At 46.1% G+C, this 26,839-nt stretch overlaps 1 protein-coding gene across 4 annotated transcripts in view; it reads right to left on the bottom strand.

Annotated features, from left to right (window-relative positions):
- The window catches only part of PDE3A (phosphodiesterase 3A), a 333,685-nt gene that overhangs the window by 57,038 nt on the left and 249,808 nt on the right, over positions 1–26,839 (bottom strand). For 3 of the 4 annotated variants that reach the window (XM_040345457.1, XM_040345459.1, XM_040345460.1), the window contains 3 exons: positions 2,722–2,982; positions 1,745–1,899; positions 570–688 (listed from right to left, as the gene is read on the bottom strand). In XM_040345457.1, coding sequence (XP_040201391.1) covers positions 570–688; positions 1,745–1,899; positions 2,722–2,982 — 535 coding nt within the window. The remainder of the gene's footprint in view (positions 1–569; positions 689–1,744; positions 1,900–2,721; positions 2,983–26,839) is intronic. The other variant, XM_040345458.1, reaches the window with a different exon arrangement.

Raw genomic sequence — 26,839 nt, forward strand, 5'->3', positions numbered from 1 at the left:
AGGACTTACGACGGCGCAAATGGTGTTGCGCCGTCGTAACGCCTTTGAGAATCTGGGCCTATCTGTTCACTTCAATATGATTCAGTTAATTTTATAAGACATGATGTACTAAACAATTTCCCTATACATGTTTGATGGGTATGACAAGGAACAGTGGACTCTCATGGACTTCCCACTATCCTTGTCCTCGTGCCTTGGCTATCAGTCTAAAAATCTGGTGGTCACCAGTGTGTCCACACACCTCTCTGGCTGGACATTTCATCCCCTCTCCCTGACTAGAAGAAGGTTATATATAACCCTCCCTCTAATCCATTTACCAGTTTGCTCTGCTCAGTACCCTTTCAGGTTAGCTAGTCTTGTCTCCACTACCTTGAGTAGGATGGCCTGGCTTCCTATGCCCTCATCCCATATACAGCTTCCTGAGCCTCCTGTATGCAGACATGTTACTCTTCAGATCAGAAATCAAATTCTTTCCCTTAGTAAACCGACATCTGGTTGCTATGGATGTCTGCGCTGTGTCATGTTAATATCGCACTTAAAGACCCATGAGTAGTATTTAAGGGTCTTACCTTGCCTTCTTTTGGAATTCAGGTGATTGACATTAGACAGGACGAATGGGGTGGAGAAGGAGCGGCTCTTACTGATGTTTCCCAGAAGGTTATTGTTCCATGAGTCAGAACTGCCGCTGCTGAGAGATGATCGAATCATTACCAACATAACAACAACAACATCCAAAATATCCTTAATTATATTTATCGGACTACAGAGGTATCATACAAAGGTTGTACAGAGGGAGCAATTTGCATCTTCAGGTGTTGTTCCCATGAAGCTCCCTACTCATAGCACAAGTATAAAATGTGATCCCTCCTCCACCCACCAATTTTACACAATGGCCCGGATTCACAAAGCACTTACGCCGACGTATCTCCAGGTACGCCACATAAGTGTAAGTATGCGCTGTCGTATCTATGTGCCGTGCCCATAAACTGAGATACGCCTGAAAATAGGCTTCATCCGACCGAAGTAACTTTCCTACGCCGTCGTATCGTGGGCGCATATTTACGCTGGGCGCATTTGCCGCTCCCATAGATTTTCAAATATTTTAGATGTTCATATGCAAATGAGGGAGATACGCCGATTCACGAACGTAGTTGCGCCCGGAGCATAATATACGCGGTTTGCGTAAGTCGTACATCAGGCGTAAAGTTATTCCCCATATAGGAGGCTCAACTCATGCAAAGGTATGGACCAGGGAGCACAAGCCGTCGTATCTATCGTTCACGTCGTAGGCAGTGATCCGTCGTATCTTAGGGAGTATTTCCAAAGTGATTCTGCGCATTGCGCACTGGGATGCGTCCACGAGGCGGCGCATGCGCCGTACGTTATTCATATCTTTATGACGCTCAATCCATCATTTGCATGGGGTCACGCCTCATTAGCATGGCTCACGCCCACTTCCACCTACGCTGGCTTAAGCCGAGGAAACCCAGCGTATCTTTAGGAGCGAGTGGGAGCGAGTGCTTTGTGAATCCAGTGCTTGCATCTGTGCGCTGCGTCGGCGTAGCGTATATTAGATACGCTACGCCCGCATAAATATGCGCCGATGTATGTGAATCCGGGCCATTGTCTATACCCAGCCTTCCCTCAGAATGAACACTGGAGGGTACATGAAGGAGATCCCAAATAGTCCTTCTGCTGGATTATCAGTTTTCATTCCACGCATACGGCAATTTAATTCAGTTACCTTAAGGATGTTGTGTCAGTGGGCTTAATACTACCACTGCGGTCTCGCCTCACTGGCGCGGGTTCCAGGGTCGGTAATCCGGTGGCGGAGGTGGTTGTGGTCCAGGTTGAAGACACTCTGCGTAATAATCCCGTTGGAAGACTTCTCCGTAACCTCTACACCAATGTGGGGGGGAGATAACAAAAGTAGTATTTTACATGAAATATTTAGATATAATTTGTTAATTTTAATCAAACAATAAGCTAATGTGTGGCTGTTACCCATCAGCAACCAATCATGACTTTATGCTCCATGAGATGAAACAAACGGTCTTAGTGGTTGTTATGAGCAATGGCTTCATATGGAGAATCACCCCCAGGAAGCAAATGTTACCTTTAGAGAAATGGCTAGAATAGTCTTTATCCACCTTTTGACCCTAGGTCTTGGGGAACCCCTGCTAAAACCATTTCATTGGGGGGGGAATGCCCATTACATAGGTGGCAAGAAGGCCATCACTAAAGATCACTGGTGTCTTGCCTCTGCCTGGGACAAGTGTTGTTGGTCCTGGAACTATTCAGGCTCCATCAAAGGGGAAGTCAATCAACCACAGCTCAAGGAACCCCAATCAATCATTGGAGAAACACTAGGGTTCCATGGAATCCTGGTTGAGAATGGCAGGGCTACAACAATTACATAATCGTTCCCAGTGTTGCAATAAATTCCCAGTGTCATCCCATTGATACTACCCAGGATGATGTTGCAACTAGGATATGAAAGGACGTTTGTAATATGACTTCATGGTTTAGTTATACGAGTAGGGGGATAAGGAGTCTGGTAAATTTGGTCTACTATTGCCATAGTTGCAGGTAGGCGATTTTTTTTTACATTATATTGACCATTAAAGCTGCATTAAACAAAAATGTAATTTGAATTAGGTTATCCTGCAGAACAACGTTGTTAGCAAATATATATAATGCATGCATGGTATCAGTTCTGACCTTTGGTATAGTCATCTTCTCCCCCTTCTCAGAGCCCTCCTCTGAGTCGGAACATGTAGAGTTCTCACTGAAGGTGACAAGGGGGTTCACCCTGGCCTTGTGAATGGGCTGGAAGTTGAGCTGGGTGCTCAGGAGGTTGCTGACTGCCCTCAGGGAAGTGCACACGTGTGGCGGTAATGAAGGTTCAGCTAAGAGGTCCGTGATGAGACCATGAGCTTCGCCCATAACAGCGATATCTACAGTGATGGTGGTACCTGAAGACTGGAGAAACACAACAAATTAAAATGATACATCACTAAAGCAATCCCACACACACACACACACACCCATTTCATTATTTTTTCCATATATTGAGTGATTCTATCCAACTCTTTTATGTATCAAGGGACAGGCCCAGAAAGATTCACTCGACAGCAAACTAATGGAAACCTCATAAAAAAAAAAAAAAAAAAAATACGCACACACACAATTTTTTTTTAAAAAAAATAGGTTTAGTAAAATGTACTACAATAAATATTTTGTCCAGAATTAAAAATACATAAAACACTTAAAAGAAAAAAGTATTATAAGGAAATAAATCACTTGTTGCAATGGCAATGCACCTGTGGTGCGATGCAGTGCCATTCGCTGTGAATGGCACCCTATTGCAACACAGAATGCACTATGCATTGTCATGCCCTGCTTTGTTTAAAAGGGGTCATCATGCACTTTTTCCATCTGCTGTGGTGGATTGGCAGTCCATTCATAACGAATAAACAGCCTTAATCAATACACGCTAATGTGTCTATTAACGCACCATAATGGAGCACTTAGGCTTCATTGACATGTCCTATAAATTCCAGAGAACAGATTCCTGAGAAAAGAAGAGGCAGACTCTGTGCTATAGGACTAGTTATGTGTTGTGGGAGGAGTTCTGTGCCATTGGAGGAGTTATGGTAAGAGTTCTGCACTGTGTAAGGAGTTATTTGTTGTGGGAGAAGTTCTATGCTGTGTAGGTTTGCTACCTGTCTGGGATTCACCAGGACAGTCTGAGTTTTGGATCATGTGTCCGGGTTTCATTACCCCTGAAACCCACACACTTTATTCAAATCAGACTGTGGTTGAGGGATGGGCAGTATTGGAGTACCATTCAGGGGATGATGGGAAGGAGGATCAGTGGTTCCCCTCCACTCACCCCCACTTTTTGGCTTTTCATCCTCATTTATCCCTGGAAGAGGATGTTGGTGGTATTGGACTGAAACCCTACACATTATTCAGACAGGACTGTGGGCATAGCTTCAGGGGGCCTGTCCCGCCTCACTGTCACACATTTTAAGAACCGATTGGCTGTATTTTACTTCTGCAGCAGCTGAATGTGGGCTTCTCCTCCTCTCCCTCCTGCTGGCTTTCAGCTGCTGCAGGAGATCTGTTCTAGTAAACACTGCCTCCACTGCCCTTCCTGTAGCAGGGATATGCAATTAGTGGACCTCCAGCTGTTGCAAAACTACAAGTCCCATCATGCCTCTGTCTCTCTGTGTCATGCTTGTGGCTGTTAGAGTCTTGCTATGCCTCATGGGATTTGTAGTTCAGCAACAGCCAAAGTTCCGCTAATTGCATATCCCCACTGTACAGCTTCCTCTTCTTCTGCTGACCCCAGGCTCCTGTGTGCTCCTCTAAAGGGTTTCGGGTTTGACTTGAAGAAAAGGTGGTAACCCTAATACTGTGGGAGCGGTTTGGTGCTGTGGGAGGAGTTTTGCCTTGTTGGAAAAGTTCTGTGCTGTTTCCAATTACACAAAATATAGGTGGCTATTAATATTGATGCATAACATTGTAAACTGTTAATCTAGGGCAGCCTTTCTCAACCTTTTTAATGTGGAGGAACCATTGATATAACTTGTGTGCTTCAGGGAACCCCTGTTAATACATATTTACAGCTCATAGTACATTAGTTTGATGGTCAGTGGTAAGAATGAAGATCAATAGTGTCAGTGTTTACTCATCTGAAAGGCAGAAATCACTTATTGCTCAAAGAACCCCTAGCAACCTCTGGAGAAACCCTAGCAACCTCTGGAGGAACCCCTAGCAACCTCTGGATGAACCCCTAGCAACCTCTGGAGGAACCCTAGCAACCTCTGGAGGAACCCCTAGCAACCTCTGGACGAACCCCTAGCAACCTCTGGAGGAACCCTAGCAACCTCTGGAGGAACCCCTAGCAACCTCTGGAGGAACCCTAGCAACCTCTGGAGGAACCCCTAGCAACGTCTGGAGGAACCCTAGCAACCTCTGAAGGAACCCCTAGCAACCTCTGAAGGAACCCCTAGCAACCTCTGGAGGAACCCTAGCAACCTCTGGAGGAACCCCTAGCAACCTCTGGAGGAACCCCTAGCAACCTCTGGAGAAACCCTAGCAACCTCTGGAGGAACCCCTAGCAACCTCTGGAGAAACCCTAGCAACCTCTGGAGGAACCCCTAGCAACCTCTGGAGGAACCCCTAGCAACCTCTGGAGGAACCCTAGCAACCTCTGGAGGAACCCCTAGCAACCTCTGGAGGAACCCTAGCAACCTCTGGAGGAACCCCTAGCAACCTCTGGAGGAACCCTAGCAACCTCTGAAGGAACCCCTAGCAACCTCTGAAGGAACCCCTAGCAACCTCTGGAGGAACCCTAGCAACCTCTGGAGGAACCTCTAGCAACTTCTGGAGGAACCCTCGGGTTCCACAGAACCAAAGTTGGGAAAGCCTAATCTAGGGAACACCCAACTGATTTTGGGGATCAGGAAGGAATTTTCTTCCTCTTGAAGTAGATTGGAGCATTCTTTATAAGGGCTCTGAGGATGCGGCAAGGTGTTTGATTGTATTTTTTGTCTTTTTTTATCCTAGGGACAGTAGCTATGTGCATGTAAACAGTCAGAAATGATAGCAATCTACTAATAGATCTCTATCACGTTGCAGAACAACTCACTTGTAATTTCACACTGCGCCCTCTGTAATCACCCCCAATAGTGTCTGTGCGTACATTTCAATGTGGGGGGGGGGGCTGATCTGTTCCCACGACCACCAAACGCTGAGAAGTGTCAGCTCTGTCCACACTGCAGATCATCACACAGACAGCCGCGCCAATCTATCTCCCTGCTGTACAAATATTGCCGGGCCTGGAGCTCAGCCATTTGGCCACAGTTCAGCGTGTGAATTCCCGATGGTGCGGTCTGCGCTGCGACTGTGAGAGCAACATTGGTGCCAGAGACAAGAAAAATAGGGAGACGAATTCCAGTCTGACGATTTAGAGAGAGAGACTTTATCTGAGTTCTATAGAATCATCTGACGTCCTGCAGACCCATCATCACCATCTTCATCGCACCAAGTATATTGTGCTCTCCTAAGTACTCTTATAGATAGAAATGTTCTTGTGCTGGTACTTTCATAGATATATACTCACCAGACACTTTATTAGGCACACATTGCTAGTTTCGGGTTGGACCCCCTTTTGCCTTCAGAACTGCCTTCATTCTTCTTGTCATAAATTCAATAAGGTGTTGGAAAAATTCCTCAGAGGTTTTGGTCCATAGTGATACGATAGCATCACACAGTTGCAGATTTGTCAGCTGCACATCCATGATACGAATCTCCCGTTGCACCACATCCCAAAGGTGCTTTGTTGGATTGAGATCTGGTGAGTGTGGAGGACATTGGAGAACAGTGACCTCATTGTCATGGACATGGTCAGCAACAATACTCAGGTAGGCGTGGCATTTAAACAATGCTCAATTGGTACTAAAGTGCCCAAAGTGTGCCAAGAAAATATCCTCCACACCATTACTCCACCAGACTGAACCGCTGATACAAGGCAGGATGGATCCAGGCTTTCATGTTGTTTACTCCAAATTCTGACCCCATCATCTGAATGAATCAGACCAGGCAATGTTTTTTTCAATCTTCTATTGTCTAATTTTGGTGAGACTGTGCAATTTGTAGCCTCAGTTTCTTGTTCTTAGCTGACAGGAGTGGCTCCCGGTGTGGTCTTCTGCTGCTGTAGCCCATCTGTTTCAAGGATCAATGTGTTGTGGATTCAGAGATAGTATTCTGCATCCCTTTGTTGTAACAAGTGGTTATTTGAGTTAGGCCTCGTACACACGATAGGTTAACCAGAGGACAACGGTCTGATGGACCGTTTATTTATCAGTCCAAACCGATCGTGTGTAGGCCCCATAGGTTATTTAACCTTAGGTTAAAAAAAAACCAACTTGCTTTAAAATTAACCTATGGATTCCTAACCAATGGGAAAAAAAATCGTTAGTCCATCGGTTAAAAATCCATGCATGCTCAGAATCAAGTCGACGCGTTCTGACACGATCGTTTTTTTAACTGATGGTGTGTAGGCACGACGGACCATCAGTCAGCTTCATAGGTTAACCTATGACAACAGTCCTTCAGACCGTTGTCCTCTGGTTAACCTATCGTGTGTACGAGGCCTTACTGTTTCCCTTCTATCATCTCAAACCAGTCTGCCCCTTCTCTTCTGACATCAACAAGGCATTTTCATTCACACAACTGCCGCTCACTAGATATTTTCTCTTTTTCGGACCATTCTCTGTAAACCCTAGAGATGGTTGTATGTGAACATCCCAGTAGATCAATCATTTTTTTAAATACTCATACCAGCCTGTCTGGCACCAACAACCATGCCACATTTAAAGCGGAGGTCCGCCTAAAAAAAATAATATTAAAAGCCAGCAGTTACAAATGCTGCAGCTGCTGACTTTTAACACATGGAAACTTACCTGTCCAGGGTGCTCGCGATGTTGGCAGCCGAAGCTGATCAGTCGCTCGGCTCTCAGCTGCTCCCGCCGCCATCCTCCGTAAAGGGGAATCAGGAAGTGAAGCCTTGCGGCTTCACTTCCTGGTTCCCTACTGCGCAGCCTCACTGGTCCCTGCTGTCTTCTGGGACCTGTGTGTTTCCCAGAAGACAGCGGGGGAGGACAGTGTAGGCGCAGGAAGTGGCATAGGTCACCGCGATCACTGCGGTGATCTATGCCAGGAAGTAGGAGCAAAGACCTGTATTACACAGGTATCTGCTCCCTCCTCCGCACTGAAAGGTGTCAAATGTGACACTGGAGGGAGAGGAGGAATCCAAAAAGTGGAAGTTTCATTTTTGGGTGGAACACCACTTTAAAGTCACTTAAATCCCATTTCTTACCCATTCTGATGTTCAGTTTGAACTTCAGCAAGTCCTCTTCACTATGTCTACATGCCTAAATACATTGAGTTGCTTCCATGTGATTGGCTGATTAGCAATTTGTGTTACCAAGCAATTGAACAGATGTACTTAATAAAGTGGCCGCTAAGTGTAAATGTTCCAACATCGTTAGTCTCATAGAATGGAACGATAGGGTACACCCCGTCCTGGTGTTCAGCTTCCAAACAAGACGTACTCCTGAGACCTCTGCTTTTATCAGATCCCATTCACTGTCAAACTTCTGCAGCTCTGAAGAAGCTGGGTTGCAATCAGAGGGGGGAAATTGCCAGTTGGCTTTCTGTCCGGGTGCATCTGGAATCAAAGGCAGATGGCCAGTCCGATCCAGTCTAAACAGGAAACATTCCATCTTCCATCTTCCCTGTTCCTCCAGCAGGTGGTGCCGTCCTCCCTCCAATCCCCATGTCTGAAGTTGAAGATTTTCTGCGATTTGCCATGTGGATGGAGCCGACTCTGAAGTCGGAAAGTTGTATTTTTCCTTTGGGGCCTTTCCCCTGTTCATGGCGGATATAATTCTCACCTGTGATAACATCTCAAAGCAGGAATCGCCCAGGAGAAGCACTCAGGCCGAGCAGCATGGACATGAAACAATTTATAGTGCAGGGAATCTGATATCCTGCTAAGCTCTTCTTATATACAGTTTAGGAGGAACTCCACCCCTGTAATTCGCTATTCTAGAACAGTCCTGTCAGTTGGATGCTGTGGGCCAGATTCACATAGAGATATGGCGGTGTATCACCGTCGTATCTCAGAGTTGCGTCGGTCGTATCTATGCGATTGATTCATAGAATCAGTTACGCATAGATATGTCTAAGATCCGACAGGTGTAACTGTGTTACACCGTCGGATCTTAACTGCAATTTTAAAATGGCCGCTGGGGGCGTTCTCGCTGATTTACGCAGAGAATATGTAAATCAGCGAGATACGCCAATTCACGAACGTACGCGGGCCCGACGCAGTCACTTTAACGCCGTTTACGTAAGGGTTTTCCCCGGCGTATAGTTACCCCCCTGCTTCTTCTATGAGGCGCAGCCAATGTTAAGTATGGCCGTCGTTCCCGCGACGAAATTTGAATTTTTTACGTAGTTTTCCTAAGTCGTTCGCGAATAGGGATTTGCGGGAAATGACGCTCACGTCGGCTTCATTGACGTTTTCCGACGTGAGTGGAGCTGCGCACTGGGCTATTTTTACGGCCGGGCGCATGCGCAGTTCGATCGGCGCGCGGGGGCGCGCTTAATTTAAATACAAGCCGCCCCCTATGAATTACGCGGCCCTTACGCCGGGCCATTCTACACTACGCCGCCGCAAATTACGGAGCGAGTGCTTTGAGAATACGGCACTTGCTCCAGTAAGCTTGCGGCGGCGTAGTGTAAATGGCTTACGCTACGCCGCCGCGGATCTATGTGAATCTGGCCCTTTGACTTTGATTGGCTAGATGCTTGCTCCAGGCCAGTGACTGACACGGTAGTGAAGCCTGCAGAAGTTGTAGTGATCTATGACACACCGTTAAGTACAACTCATCCTTTGGAGACCTTATAATTCCATCTTTGAGGTTCATTTGAGAATGTTAATGAGCCAGAACCCCAGTACCAGTATGTCGCTTGTTGTCTATGACCTGCTATACAATAAGGCCCCGTACACACGACCGAGTTTCTCGGCAGAATTCAGCCAGAAACTCGATCAGAGCCGTATTCTGCCGAGAAACTTGGTCGTGTGTACACTTTTGGCCGAGGAAGCCGACGAGGAACTCGTTGGGCCAAATAGAGTACATGTTCTCTATTTCCTTGTTGTTCAATGGAAATTTCGTCTCGCCGAGATCCTCGGCAGCTTCACAAGGAACTCGACGAGCAAAAACTATGTGTTTTGCCCGTTGAGTTTCTCGGACGTGTGTACGGGGCCTAAGACTATTGAAACCTTCTGTGTGAGGAGAAAGCACTTTGTCCAAAATTTGAACCAATCAGTACGGGTTCCGTTTCATGTGATCAGTATCAAAGCCAATCATAGTGTTTGTTTACAATGAAGCTGTCAATGAGCCTTATAAAGACAACACAGTGACAGCTAAAGCCAGAAAGGGTACAACTGTCACAGTGCAGCACAGTGGGTAACAAAATTACTGAATTTGTGAAAAAAAATGATAAATACAAATATTTAGAAAAAATGTTGTGCTGATTTTTTTTTTTATTATTATTTCCTTTTTTTAACCACTTACTGACTGACTCACGTTCATATACTGTGGCAGGTTGGCAGCCCTGCGCGAACCGCCGTACAGGTACGTCGGCTTCTTTAAGAGCCTTAGTAGGCGCGCGCGTTGCATGCCCGGCGGGCACGAGAGCAAGAACGGGGATCTGTGTGTGTAAACACACAAATCCCGATTTTGTCAGGGGAGCAGAGACTAGATTAGGAACAGCGATCCGTCTCCTCCTCCAGTGAGTCCCATCCCCCCACAGTCAAGCCCTGTACACGACCGGGAATCCCATCGGGGGAAAAAACGTTGGTTTTCACAACGGGTTTCCTGACAGGCTTGCCCTGAAAATCCACGTATACACACGACCACACAAAAACCCGCCGTTCTTTTGAATGGCAAGAACGCGGTGATGTCATTGACTATTCGATTCCGTCACCGCCATCTTGCTACACCCCACACTATCGTTGTATGCTACTGCACAGTGTTATCAAGCATGCACGGTTTTTTCTACCCTGCAGGGTAAGCATACCGACGACCGGTTTTCTCGGCAGGAAACACTCTGCCAGAAAACCCGACAGGAAAATAGAGAGCGGGTTCTCTATTTTCCCGTCGGATTCCCAGCTGTTTTCCTGACCGGAAAACTGCTAGGGAGCATACACATGGCCGGGATTCCCGGCCAAATGCTCTCCTGGCAGTTTTCCTGCCGGGAAAACTGGTCGTGTGTACGAGGCTTTAGAAAACACTAGCAGGGAACTAATTTAACCACTTTATCGTCCCCTAGTGTTAACCCCTTCCCTGCCAGTGAGATTTACACAGTATCAGTGCATTTTTATAGCACTGATCGCTGTATAAATGTCAGTGGTTCCAAAAAAGTGTCAAAGTGTCCAAACTGTCCTCTGCACTGTCACAGTCCCGATAAAAATCGCTGATCGCCACAATTACTTGTAAAAAAAAAAAAATAATAATAAAATTATATTTTGTAGACGCTATAACTTTTGCGCAAACCAATCAATATATGCTTATTGCAATTTTGTTTACCAAAAATATGTAGAGAATATATGTTAGCCCAAACTGATGAAGACATTTTTGTTTTCTTTTTTGGGGGATATTAATTATAGCAAAAGTTAAAGATATTGTTTATTTTTTTTCAAAACTGTTGCTCTTTTTTTGTTTATAGTGCAAAACAATTAAAGTGGTAGTAAAGTCTTTACTACCACTTTTACCTACAGGTAAGCCTATACGGTTTAGGAGATATTCCCCTCGCAATGCGCCACTTATTGCAGCGGCGCATGCACAGTGGGGATCCTCGGCTAAAGGGCCGGCAGCCGCCGGACCTTGCCGGAATGAAGTCTCCGCACGCATGCGCGGGAGAGTGACGACATCGCCGCTCAGCCAATCACAGCACTGGAGCGGCGATACCCGGAAGACACGCCGAGGCAAGATGATATCTCGCTCGGCGTGGACCAGGTAAGTTCTCTACACCTCGTTCTAAGGTAAGTATTTCATAATGAGCCAGTATGCGTTGCATACTAGCTCATTATGGCTTTTGCCTTTCAGGTGTAAAAAAAAAAAAAATTATTGCGGCTATACAACCGCTTTAAAACGCAGAGGTGATCAAATATACCACCAAAAGAAAGCTCTATTTGTAGGAAAAAAAGAAGGTCAATTTTGTTTGGGTAAAACATTGCACGACCGCGCAATTGTCAGTTAAGCAAAGCAGTGCCGTATCACACAAAATGACCTTGTCATTAAGGGGCAAATCCTTTTAAATGCTGTTTCCCTTTGTCAGCTTATAATAAAAAAAAAAACACAAGCAGGATGTTTATTAAAAATAGTTTGCATAAAAAAAAAAGCCTTACATGTCCCATAAAAAAATAAATAAAAATGTGTCAAAAGTAATTTGATGGCAAATTAGTAATGGTCACAGTACCTAATGCATATTGATGCTGCTAAATCGCATCTGGGCTTCTAGAGTGGAGTTCAATAAGCTCTGGTCATGAAGGGTTAAGATGAAGAGAACAACATTCCAAAGCTCCAGAAATAGGAAGTTACCCTGATGATGTCATAATAAGGACTTTAATAGATACCGACCCAAGAACTTTAACCGTAAAAAGCCCCACAGATAAACAATAATTTAGCTGCCGTAATTCTCAGCACAACTCCAGGACTGCTAAAATAGAGGGGCTAAAAAGTTTGTCCCGGGGCAAACAACAAAGTCAATATACTTTTTAGTAATGGAGGCTAATAATTATTGATGGATATTAGGCGAGATCGCTTTTCTAAGGAATCCCAGCATGGTGGAAGCCCTCATACTGTGCACAGCTGGTGCGGAGAGATGGAAACTCAATGCAGTGATGGTGCAAGCCCTTCATATTGGGAACAGTAGGTTTGGAGACCCAGGAACTCAGCACAAGGATGTTGGGAGCCCCTCATTATGGGCACAGTAGGTGTGAAAACCCAGGAACTCAGCACAAGGATGGGATAGCTCTTGGTAATAATCAGGGGTCAAGTCCTGGGGAAAAAAGTGTGGGAACTCCCACCCAAGATCCACTCCCCCACCAAAAAAAAAAAATGATACGCTCATATGCATAATTACTAAACCGCATGTTTTTTTTCCCCTGTACCTTAGTAATCCTTTATGTTACTGGCCGCTTCCTATTAATGGATTCATCGGGTAGTGTGCGGGTATTCCGTCACTTCCTCGATGCCGCAATGTCTCCTGGGAGCTTTTGTCATTGTTCCCAGGAGACATTGCGGAGGTCTGCGGCGAGTTATCGCGGAATTTAGAAAGAGCAAGTTCTTTTTAAAACATTACTAAGGTTCGCCTGCCCCTGACAGTGACTCGAGCTGGGCATTGCCGCTTAGTGAAGGATTGGCTTGGGCGGCTCGGCTGCTCAAGGCTGCTTTAGTCCTGCAAAGGGAACTGCGTTCCTGCTGTGAGAAAAGTGCAGGAACTCCGTTCCTACGCGTTCCCGCAGGACTTGAGCCCTGGTAATAATGGGCAAAGTAGGTGTGAAAACCCAGGAACTCAGCACAAGCATAGGGGAGCTCTTGGTAATTGGCACAGCAGGTGTGAAGACCCAGGAACTCAGCACACGGATGAGGGGAGCCCCTCATAATGGGCAGAGTAGGTGTGAAAACCCAGAAACTCAGCACAAGGATGGGGGGAGCGCCTGGCAATGGGCACAGCAGGTGTGTAGGCCCAGTAACTCAGCACAAGAATGAGGGAAGACCCTCATAATGGGCACAGCAGTTGTAGAAACCCACAAACTCAGCACAAGGATGGGGGGAGCCCCTCATATTGGGCACAGCAGGTGTGGAGACCCAATAACTCAGCACAAGGATGAGAGGTGCGCCTCATAATGGGCACAGCAGGTGTAGAATCCATGAATTCTGCACAGGGATCGGGGGAGCCTATCATATTGGGCACGGTAGATGTCTAAGGCTGGGAACTCAGCACAGGGATTGCGCTTACCGCTCATAATGGGCACAGCAGGTGTAGAGACCTGGGAACTCAGTGCAGAGAGCCCCTCATAATGGGCACAGCATGTGCTCTGGGTGGGGAGGGGGACACAGAGTGCATCTGGACAGAACATGGATATGACTTGGACAAACCACATATAGGACAAACACAGGACATGGAAAAGACATGAAGAGAACATAGATAGGACATGGATAAGATATAGACAAACCATGCATAGAATACAAACAGGGCAGAACATGGATAGAACTAGGACAAATATAGGACAGGACACAAAGAGAACAAGTAACAGACAAGGAACAGACAGGACAAGGGGACATGGGGACAAGGAGACATGGGGAAAAGGGGACATGGGGCTGGCACGGGACACGTAGAAGGAAATAAGTACCTGACAAGCACATCCCTCTATGTTTTTAATGTGTTCTTCCAGCAGGGATCAGTTTGCCAGTAATATAATACAGAACCATATAAGAGCGAAGCTTTGAAGATGAGCGTCACCTCACCCTGTTACCAGGTCCTGGGACTGCAGAGCTGAACAGCGGAGTCCTTCCATCACTCGTCCCTGATATAAGTGACAATTGTGGGAACGCGGTGATCAGAAGGCGACGGGACATCAAACACTGCGCACAGAACTGGACTGCCTGACGTGATTTGTGCCCCTCACCCGCTTCCTCTTTTCTGCTTAGATGATGACATGTTTATCACAATTTATATTTTATAGACTCATTTATGAATCTCTGGAGAGAGGGAAGTGCAGGTGAACTCCAAGAAGAGGTGAATATCTCCCACCTGAACATGGGGGACACCCTACCTGAGACAACCCTGTATGTATAGTACGTGGTCCTCCATGGAAGCCCCACACTGCGTTTTCATTTACATTTTGGATGTGATTTTCATATTTCAGAAGCTGGACATTGTAGATTGCCATGAAAACTCTCATATTACTAACCTGCTGTATGTCAGACAGTGCAACTGGTACCTATGCTGAATATGGAGGGAGAGAAACAGTAAAGTACAGTCACTGTGGAGCAGTGCAAGAAGAGAGCAGGGCTGCCTCATACAGCTCCAAAACTCTCTATTTATAATAACTATTAATTGTACATTAAAGGAAAGGTCCCTGGAGCTGCACATCACTGCAAATCCTCTAATGGAGACGTATGTGGCAGTCTCAGCTTGGGTTCTGGCCAGGCCCCGCCTCCAATATGTTTTGCTCTGCCCCTTGGAGCTAAAGCGTTTTTTACCCCAACACTTTATATTCCTGATGTGCCTGCTGTACCATGTACTTGTACGAGAAAGTACCCTGCCATGTGATTGGCTGATTACCAATTTGTGATACCAAACAATTGAACAGTTGTACCTAAGTGGCCAAGGAATGTATACTGTACAGTACAATCAGTCCCTGCCCTCAAGGAGCTTACAATCTAAGATCCCTAACCAGGCCCGGACTAAAACAAAAAATAGGCACGGGCATTGTAGACCGAGTAGTCGCGTGCTTCACAGCGGCGGTTAATGATGGGATGTGGGGTTCCAGCACCTTGTACCTCTGGACCCCGTTACAATACACAGTACCTGCCTGGACCCCTTTACATTACACAGCACCCTGCACCCCTGGGCCCCTTTACATTACACAGCACCCTGCACCCCCTGGACCCCTTTACATTACACAGCACCCTGCACCCCTGGGCCCCTTTACATTACACAGGACCCTGCACCTCTGGACCCCTTTACCTTACACAGCACCCTGCACCTCTGGACCCCTTTACATTACACAGCACCCTGCACCCCTGGGCCCCTTTACATTACACAGCACCCTGCACCTCTGGACCCCCTTTACATTACACAGCATCCTGCACCTCTGGACCCCTTTACATTACACAGCACCCTGCACCCCTGGGCCCCTTTACATTACACAGCACCCTGCACCTCTGGACCCCTTTACATTACACAGCACCCTGCACATCTGGACCCTTTTACATTACACAGCACCCTGCACCATTGGACCCCTTTACATTATATAGCATTGCACCTCTGGACCCCTTTACATTACCCAACCCCCCACAGTTTGTTACACAGACACCCCCCTAACAGTTCTGGACCCCCTGCATGTTACACAGACAGTACAGACCCCCTTACCTACAGTACAGACCCCCTCCCTACAGTAAAGACAACCTCCCTACAGTGCAGACCCCCTCCCTACAGTGCAGACCCCCTCCCTACAGTACAGACCCCCCTACATTACAGATCCCCTCTACAATACAGACCCCCTACATTACAGACCCCCCTACATTACAGCCCCCCTCTACAATACAGCCCATTCAGACCCCCCTACATTACAGAGACATGACCTGAGGCTCTCGGCCACTGCGGCCCACCTGGCATATGCCCAGTATGTCCTATGGCCAGTCCGGGCCTATCCCTAACTCACATTTAGACTCAGTTCACACCTAATACTGATGTAGCTCATAGCAGGGGTCTGGTGCGTCCCCGTTCACCATTTCAGGTCCGCTTTCAGTCCAAAAATTTGGGGCTGATTTCGGACCTGAAACAGACCAAAAGACGCACAAGGCTCCTGTGCAAATTGCCACCAGAGCAGCAGCGGAGATATGTGAACCGGCTCCATAAAGAGCCAGTGAAAATCTCCTGCTATTGCAAAGCATCCAATTGGCAATGGTGTGAAGCCAGCCTCATACATACACATATTAGGTTCAATTTAGACAGAAGCCAATTCACATACTGAAAATGCTAACATCTACCTCACCATATGGCTTTTCTCAGCCCTTCTGCATGCAGTGCTTGGTGAGTTCCACTATCTGATTGTCAGCTATAGGAATAGTGGTCTCCGGAAGAGATAAGCCAATTATTAGAACCCTTTCACACTGGGGCGTTTTTCAGGCGCTTAAGTGTAAAAGCACTCGGGCTTTCACATTGGGATTGCCGATGCAGCTTCTTTCAGGCACTTTTTTTAACGCTAAAGCGCCTAAAAAACGCCCCAGTGTGAAAGAGGTCTTACAACTGGAATCAGAATACGCACAACTGTACCTGACATCATTGCAGACATCTGCAGCATCAATTGTATATTTATCTGATTTATCAAGCCGAATTTCAGTATCCTCGGACAGCTCTGATACATCCCACACAGACACTGTTGAGTGATACCTTATATTCTCACAGTCAATAAGAATACAAAGCAGAGATTGTACAATCAGCTTGTAATGTGTGTGCTAAGTTTAAGACAGATCAGCAAACGTTTTAACTAAACAAGGGGATCTATGACTAGCAACGATCTTGAGCACATGTGTAAAACACAAGGCCCATAAGCTAAATCTGGCCCGCCAGGCCCTCTCATGTGGTCCTCGCACCTCTCCTGCAGCTGCGGCACCCCCTCCCTCATCTCTGCCCCCATTTTGTCTCAGCAGTCGGCAGCAGAGAGGAAGACAGAACTCCTCCTCCAGATCCTGTGCCTCTTTGTGCAGCCACAGCACCCTCTTGCCTCCTTCTCCTCTGGTCTCAGCGTTTAGCAGACTCCGACAGCTGACTCCAGCCCTCATCTGATCCTCCTCCAGACCCTGCACTTTCTGCTTCCCAGCTTCTTCACGGCAGCATCACATGTGATATGAAGAAGGGTGGGAGACTCTTGTCTTCTAATGGTGGGGGGCTCTTGACATCTGATGTAAATGGGAGGATGTTCTGGACATCTAATCTTACAGATACAACCGACCGATGTACATTGCACACTGAGGATACAATGTAATACTGCGCTAATAATGGGGACAATTCGCTTAGATTGTCACTACAAGTCAATATAAGATTTCCTCCCATTTATTGCTGTGACACAAAATGTAACCTTGACCCATCCCACTACTAACACACAACCATCTTCACACACATCTAGCAATATGATACAAAATAACACAGCGACACACTTCTGCTCTGTCCTGATACTAAACAATCCACAATAATGATGGCCTCCAGAACAAGGACATTGGATATAGTTACATATCCAACATCAGAACTGATACAATGTAACTCTGATCTGCACAATAACAATACAAAACAACAATGTAACCCTTCCAGTACGATCACAGTGGATGCAGCTGTGATAATAAGATGAGATGAACAAAACATCTAGAAATTTATTTCTATTGATTTCAATTGAGAAATACATACAGAATAAGAACAGATACTGAGAATTACACCCAGCATACAGAACAAGAGAAGTAATACTGTGCAGAGTCCATACATACAGAATAAGAACATATACTGAGAATTACACCCAGCATACAGAATAAGAGAAGTGGTACTGTGCAGAGTCCATACATACAGAATAAGAACCGATACTGAGAATTACACCCAGCATACAGAATAAGAGAAGTGGTACTGTGCAGAGTCCATACATACAGAATAAGAACCGATACTGGAGAATTACACCCAGCATACAGAATAAGAGAAGTGGTACTGTGCAGAGTCCATACATACAGAATAAGAACAGATACTGAGAATTACACCCAGCATACAGAATAAGAGAAGTGGTACTGTGCAGAGTCCATACATACAGAATAAGAACCGATACTGAGAATTACACCCAGCATACAGAATAAGAGAAGTGGTACTGTGCAGAGTCCATACATACAGAATAAGAACAGATACTGAGAATTACACCCAGCATACAGAATAAGAGAAGTGGTACTGTGCAGAGTCCATACATACAGAATAAGAACCGATACTGAGAATTACACCCAGCATACAGGACAGGAGAAGTAATACTGTGCAGAGTCCATACATACAGAATAAGAACCGATACTGAGAATTACACCCAGCATACAGGACAAGAGAAGTGGTTCTGTGCAGAGGGTGTGGCTGCTTGTGGAGCAGCTGAAGCCTGTGTGTGCTGAGCTGCTCTGATGTCTGGTGCAAGCCCAGGGTTGGGCTCCCCTGGGCTGGGATCTCTCCCAGGAGAGTCCCAGGCTTCCCGGCCTACACAAGGTGAAGCTGTGGTTGGTGGTGAGGATGGAGGACGGAGCTCTGGAAATGGAAAGACAGTTACAGAGACTGTAAGTAAAAGTGAAAATGTTTGTGTGAAGAGTACCAATGTTACCGATAAGAAGAAGTTTGGGAATGTTATTCCACAAAAAAGTTCTAAGTCCAGTCAGCCATTGCAGGCCCAGCAAGCCCAGCGCAGTGCAGCCCAGTCTGTTCAGCGCAGTTCAAGCTCTGCAAGTACAGCCCAACCCAGCCAGACAAAGCAAACCCTGCAGAGTGGGGCACATGTAGTCCAGCCACATACCAATGCCACCCAGTCCAGTCCAGTCTCTGGAAGTATGATTCGGGACAGTCAGCCATCACAGCCACATCAAGCCCAGCACAGTGCAGCTCAGAGTGGAGCAGAGACATTGGCTTCTCCCAGTACGCCCCGTAAATATTCCAGAACCTCCTTGGAACAGAAGACAATCAGTGAGAACTTGCAGCAGCGTGTGATGGTCAGTAGCAGCCAGGGACGGTCATTGCGCTCTAAGCAGCAGATTGAAGAGGAGGGTGGTAACAATCCACAATCTGGCCCAGTGATACCACCCACACCCAGTAAAGACCCTCAGGCCAGTACTAGTAATGGGAAGGAGGATAAAAATTTCAAGCGCCCTGCAGCTGCAAAGAAGAAGAAAAAGAAGCCTGAACCTGCGCTGCACCTGGCTGATAGAATGCCTTCCCTGGTGAAACGAATGGACTCCCTAAGAAAAGCTAAGACTAGGATCCAGACGCAGATCGACTCTGTATACAGACTTAAGGCTGCCAACCCCAAGAGAGAAACGTTATACGACAACAGGCTGAACTCCCTGGGCATTGAACTGGCCGGTGTATCAAAAGACATTGACGCTACCCTGGAAGAACTGGGACCGGCGGGTGAGGTATATCGCAATCGCGATCGATTTGAGGCAGCATTAAGTGTGGGGATTGAGTCTTCAACAGAGTCAGACTCTGGGGAACCAGGTCAGCGTATACAGCCACCAAACGTGTCTCCTGAGGGGAAGTCTGTGCATCCTCTGGAGGGCAGTAAGGAGCAACATCAGATTGGAGCAGGTTCTCCTGCTGGACTTCCAGCTCTGGAGGATGGCGGGATCACCGGTATAACCCAGCAGACATTTACAGTTCAGGAGACGCAGATGAGTGACGTAGTGGACTCCCAGCAAATGGACTGTGAGGACAGTGCTGCTGCCACTAGTACTCATGATGGGAGCCATGCTGAGGGGACTGGGGTTCAGGGTGGGGGTGATACTGGGGTGACAAGTAATGATGCTGCTAGCAATGACATTATGTGCAGTGATAGTTACATAGTTACATAGTTACATAGTTAGTCAGGTTGAAAAAAGACACAAGTCCATCCAGTTCAACCACAAAAAACAAAATAAAAAAACACAGTAAAATCCTATACACCCAACTTCATACCACAGTTTGATCCAGAGGAAGGCAAAAAACCCCAGCGGAGCATGATCCAATTTGCTACAGCAGGGGGAAAAAATTCCTTCCTGATCCCCCCGAGAGGCAATCGGATTTACCCTGATCAACTTTACCTACAAATCTTAGTACTCAGTTATATTCTGTACATTTAGGAAAGAATCCAGACCTTTCTTAAAGCAATCTACTGATCTGGCCAGAACCACCTCTGGAGGGAGTCTGTTCCACATTTTCACAGCTCTTACTGTGAAAAAACCTTTCCGTATTTGGAGGTGAAATCTCTTTTCCTCTAGACGTAAAGAGTGCCCCCTTGTCCTCAGTGATGACCGTAAAGTGAATAACTCAACACCAAGTTCACTGTATGGACCTCTTATATATTTGTACATGTTGATCATATCCCCCCTAATTCTCCTCTTCTCAAGAGTGAATAGATTTAGTTCTTCTAATCTTTCCTCATAGCTGAGCTCCTCCATGCCTCTTATCAGTTTGGTTGATTTGGTTTGGTGATGATGTGGTGAATAATTCTGATGGTGTTGATATTAGTATAGGGGTATCTGATTGGGGTCATCAGCAGTCAGAGAGCTCTGAGAATATAGTGATGGAGGAGTCAGTTCAGAACAACCCTCAGGACTTCCCCCCCTTTGGTGGACCCACCACCTGCTCCCCAAGGGAAGGCTGGTCCATCTAGTCATGTCCCTCCTCGGAATGCCTGGAGCCGCGGGGCCCCTTCATTTTCCACTGGTAATATTACACTGGTCAGGCTTTTAAAAGAAGGAACGTGGTTAGATTCAAGCATAGGGGTTCCAGAGAGGAGCTCCCTGATAGGAAGTTTGTAGTAAGGGAGTTGCTGTGTCAGCAGATGGGGTTTGCGCCTGCAAACATACTGGCAGTCATCAATCTCCCTGACAGACAAGGCTATGATGTCAGCTTTAAGCTCATGTGTGACTTGGACAAATTCTGGGCCAGCTTCAGTGGTTTGCGGGACAAAGAGGGATGGAGGGATTTTATCCTTATTCCCATCTCCAAACCTGACACAGCAACTGTTAACATCATTTTCTGGAATGAGTCTGTGCCCCCCCAGGACATTATCATCTGGCTTAGAAGACATTGTGAAATGGTTTCTGAGTTGACAAAAACTAAAGATAGTGATGAGATCTGGACAGGGGGTTGGAGGGTTCTTGTCAAGTTGAGACAATCTAACAATGTTACCCATCACCTGCCAAACTCCTTTTTCATTGGGCGGGAGAGAGGGGTTTGCTTCTATGCAGGTCAGCCCAGGTTATGTTTCAAATGTGGCAAGTCCGGCCATGTGGCGAGCGTTTGCACCATCTTGAAGTGTAATCTTTGTGGGGAGGTCGGCCATGTCAGTTCTACCTGTGAGACGGTTAAGTGCAATCTATGTGGAAAGCTCGGCCACTTCCACAGGAATTGCCCGGAGGCCTTCCATAATATGGGTGAGGAATCTGCGGACAATGAATTGTTGGCTGCAGCAGAACAACTAGAGGAGGAGGCCTTAATAAACGGGGCCACATTGACTAGGGAGGAGGTGGGCCCAGAGGTTCAGGAGACAACCCCCGGACGGGCGGACAGTGTCCAGCAGGTTGAGGAGCAGCCGGCCGCACACTCTTCTTCTGTTCCTGTCTCTGTGAAGATCATTGGTCAGAAGAGGAGGAATAAAAAAGATAAAACCACCCGTAAACCCGAAGGTGACTGGATATTAGTGCAGAAGTCAGCTAAAAGAGTGAAAGGGGCACCAGAAGTGGGTACGGTAGTTTCTACCAATAGGTACGAAGCATTATCAGATTCGGATGCCGATTCCTATTCTCTAGAGGCCCATGAACTGGAGCAGGAACTAAAAAGAGTGGAGAGGGAGTATGCGACTGGCTCAGAGGATGACCCGCCCACTAAAAGGCGTCCGCCCCCTGATCCTGTATACGTAGAATCTGATATGGAAACTGGTAGTCGGCAGAGTGACTCCGATTCTGACTTATGATGATGGGGATCTTATTCTTTCTCCTCCTTGCTGTGATGGCAGGTTTTTCTCTAAACATTGTCTCCAGCAATGTGAACAGTATTAAAAACAGGAGGACAAGGCATGCAGTTTTTGAACACCTCAGGTACCTGGATGCTGATGTCTATTTTTTACAAGAGACACATCTAACATCTGTGGGACTCATGCGGGAGGCAGAGAGGGAGTGGCACATGGGACCCTCATTTTGGTCCTTGGCCGTGGAGTCTTATGCGGGTGTTGCTATCCTTTTTAATACTAAGGATGTGACGGTGCACAGGCTCACTGAGGTGTCCATGGGAAGATGTCTTATACTGGAAGTAACAATTCATGGCAGGAGACTCCGATTAATTAACATATATGGGCCTCAAACAATATCAGATAGAATCGGGTTATTTAATGATGTGAAGCCATATCTCTTTACATCAGTCCCTGTGGTCATGGTAGGAGACTTTAATGTCACCAGGACACTAAGTGACCGTTCTTCTGGTAGGGTGTTGGGTAGTGACTCCAAAGTCCTTAATCATATTATTTCGCAGACCGGTTTAAATGATGTTTTTGCACAAAATGGCAGGAAGCCGGGCTTCACCTTCTTTCGCGGTAATATAAAAAGCAGACTAGATATGGCACTGGTAAGTCCTACGGAACTGGTGACCAATATGAGTGAGAAGCTGGTACCTTACTCAGATCATGCGGCCCTCTACTTTTGTCTGGGAACCTGTAAGCATCCTGACATGGGCAGGGGGCTATGGAGGCTCAACTCTAGTCTTTTAGAAGATGTGTCTGTTCAGCAACAAGTGCAGAACCTCTTACAACACCATGCAGAGAGACTAGACTTCTATGACTGCACTGCGGATTGGTGGGAGGACGTTAAAAAGGACATCTCTTCTCTCTTGAGGAAATCGTCAGCTAGAATGGGGAAAAGTAGATATAGCCGTTATCTCAGGCTGCGGAAAGAGCTGGAGCTGCTTTATTCAGGCGGGTTGGAGGCAGGGAGGAAAATTGATCAAGTAAAATCCGAGCTAAGTCAATACCAATATAGCAGATACAACTCCCTAGTATTTGAACGGGACTATGGATCCCTGGGGACACCTGATCCCTTTGAGAATTGTAGGGACAAGGTGGCTAAAAAATTAATAACGGGTCTGAAGGATTCCCAGGGGATTTTGCAGGAGTCCCGGGAGGGTATTCTGGGAGTGGTAAGATCATACTATGCTGACTTGTTTCAGGAGAAGGGTCTGGATAAGGAGAAGATGGCACAGTTTTTAGAGGCAGTTCCAGGTCCTGTTGTTGATAATTTGGACTTTTCTCCCTTGACAGCAGACATAACGGTGGAAGAAGTTAGGGAGGCTATTGACAAATTACGTCAAAAGAAGGCACCAGGACCCGATGGCATTACAGCCGAATTTTATAAGAAGTTTAAAGAGTCCCTGGCTCCGATTCTGGTGGATGTGTTTAAAAGTTGTTTGGAGAAACGCCTGATGCCTCCATCCATGAGAGTATCATCCTTAGTTCTGCTGTTCAAGGGTAGAGAACCAAATGACATCAAGAACTGGAGGCCTATATCCCTCTTGAATGTAGACCGGAAAATTCTGGCAAAAATATTGTTTTCTAGGTTGAAGAGTTTTTCTTCAGCACTATTGACAGACTGTCAGTATGGTACGGTAGAAGGGCGGAATATTTTTGGTGCTCTCATTTCCTTAAGGGAAGCTTTTGAGAGGTGTAAGGTTCTTAGGCATGGGAAATATATGGTGAGTTTAGACCAAGCTAAAGCCTTTGACAGGGTTGACCATGGGTATCTGTGGGCGACCCTGTTAAAGTATGGCATCCCAAGGTTATTTGTTGATTGGCTGAGAACTTTATACTGGAAGGCTGAGAGCTTTCCACTTATTAATGGGTGGCAGGGTGGTACTTTTGGGGTTGAGGCTGGGGTGAGGCAGGGTTGCCCTTTGAGTCCCCTCTTATATGTTTTTGCCATTGATCCTTTTTTGAGATCACTGCAGGGATGTGGATTTCAGGGGGTACCCGTGCCCCATGCCTCGGCCCTATCTGTATTCGCTTATGCGGATGATGTCACTGTAGTGGTGTCTGCCTCCCAGGAGGCCCAGTTGCTAGAAGCTTCCATTGGAGCTTACTCTGAGGCCTCTGGGTCTCTTGTCAACTTTGAGAAGAGTGAAGCCCTCTGGACACTGCAGGGTGATCCAGATTTTGATCTGCCCCAGTTTGCAATAGCTTCAAGTTGTCTCAAGATCTTAGGGGTTAAGTTTGGAAGGGAAGATAACGCCAGGCTAAACTGGGAGGAGAAGTTGGATGCTGGGAATGCAAAGGTTCAGCGATGGAAGAATTGCAAGCTGACTTACAGAGAAAGGGTCACAATGTTGAAAACTTATTTAATTCCTATTTTTCTGTATGTCTCTATGGTTTTTCCGTTGCCGGAATCTTTCTCTGCAAGGCTCTTCAGTTTGTTTTTTCAGCTCTTCTGGGGTAATAGATTAAATCCAATAAAAAGAGGGGTTACTTACCTGCAGAAGAAGGAAGGTGGGTTAAATATGATAAACCCGAAGGTGTTTTTTGATTCTCTCTTTTTTAAAGTAAATTTTGGGTGCTTGGACTCCAGTGTTGGCCCTCCGTGGGTAAACAGCGTTAGGGCCTGGATATTGCCCCGTGCAGAGTCCTGGATGCAGGGCAACGGTTCTCTCAAGAGGAAGAGATGTACTCAGGGTTATCTCCCACCATATCTGGACTCAGCTCTGAAGTCTCTGAGGAGGTGGGGGATTGAGAAGTCCTACCTTGAAAATAGTTCAAGGAAATTGTTATACCAAAGGATCTGTAGGACCTTCTTCTGTTCTCCACTTGTACTCAGAGACTGCACTACAGCTGTTATGGAGGAAAGCTTAAAGTTGCTGAATAGTCCCAGATTACCCTTGAAGTTTCATGACATTGCCTGGCTGTCCTTCCATGGGAGAATGTATGTGAGGGGGAACATGAAGGGTCTGGCCGCATCTGAAAGGACCTGCCCTTTGGGATGTGGTCAGGAGGAGTCCATGGAGCACTTCTTGGTGGATTGTTGGGGGGGCCGTGAAGTCTGGAAGGAGGTGGCTGCCGGAGTTGGGATCCCGGGGTTGGAAAACCTGAGTTACTCAGACAGGCTTTATGGTGTTCCCCCAACGGTACAGGGTGTAGACAGAGGGACAACTTACATGATCATTACCACAGTCAAATACTATCAATGGCATGCAAGGGCCAGAGTGGCCATGCATAATGAGCAGTTTAACTCCCGCAAAATCGCAGGGTTGGTGATATCCGAATTGCGATGGATCAAATGTCTGGAGATTGGGAAGTGTTGTAGGAGTTCAGATTTATGGGAAGGGGTTTTTTTGTAACATTGGGACATTTTTATGGACTTTTTATTCTCCTATGATGCTTGTTTTTAATTGCTAGGTATTGACCGGAACATGTCTGTGATTGTTGTGTATTGATGTGTATCTTGTCTGTTTTTACAAATAAAAATATCCATACATACAGAATAAGAACAGATACTGAGAATTACACCCAGCATACAGAACAAGAGAAGTAATACTGTGCAGAGTCCATACATACAGAATAAGAACAGATACTGAGAATTACACCCAGCATAGAGAATAAGAGAAGTGTTACTGTGCAGAGTTCATACATACAGAATAAGAACAGATACTGAGAATTACACCCAGCATACAGAATAAGAACAGATACTGAGAATTATACCCAGCATACAGGACAAGAGAAGTAATACTGTGCAGAGTTCATACATACAGAATAAGAACAGATATCAGCAGGTACCACAATTGGGTATTTCCTGGGTACTATGACCTCCTACCCCCAGATCATGTGACTCTGGGCTGCTGCCTTAAATCACCTTCCTCCTCTCAGGGAAATTAAAAAAAATTCCAGTCTCCATTAATAAATCCCTGACTCTTTGTACAGTAAGCCTGGGTTCACATTAACCTCCCTGGCAGTATGATTCTGTCTGGAATTACGTACCAAAAGCGGTACAATTATTTTGCAAGGAAATTTGGCGTTTTATACTGTAGGCCTGTAATTTTTAGAAATAACTCACTTAAATCTGACCAAGCAAGAGTCTTGTAGGCATCCCGGGTATGATTTTTTTTTAAAAACAAAATTATAAATTATAATATAATAAATAATTATAAATAATTATAACAAATAATAATATAATTATAATAAAAATTATTCAATAATGTAATCAACTCAAAATCACTGAAATGTGCTCAGTTTTTTTTTTTTTTATGACGAATTTCCCCACAAATCGCTATCGCACATTTCTGCAAGTGAATATAATTTATTATCGCTGTTTTCTAGCTGATCTAAAACCATTTTTGACATAAAGGGACACTTTTGGACAATCTACAGTTTTTAGGCAGAAATTAAATTTTTTATTTTTATAAAAGTACATGTAGGGCACTGGGCAGACCACTAGGGACAAGGGGGGTGTGTATTTTTTACATACAGTACTGTAATCTATAAGATTACAGTATACTGTATGTAAAGTGTTTGTTTACTTTTTTGAATTTGGCGCCGTTCTCCGCTCCCGTGCGTCGTAACGTCGCAGGGAACGGAGATCGGCGGCACACGGGGAGACTGTGAATCGAGCGAGGAGGTCCCGCTCGCTCACACAGCGGGGTGGCATCGCTGGATCCAGGGACAAGGTGAGTAACTTGCCTGTGGATCCAGCGAAAGGTAAGCAGCTCCGCTGCACGTCCACCCCGAGCG

Source organism: Rana temporaria, chromosome 3 (genome assembly GCF_905171775.1).
Source record: "Rana temporaria chromosome 3, aRanTem1.1, whole genome shotgun sequence".
Classification (NCBI taxonomy): Eukaryota; Metazoa; Chordata; class Amphibia; order Anura; family Ranidae; genus Rana; species Rana temporaria.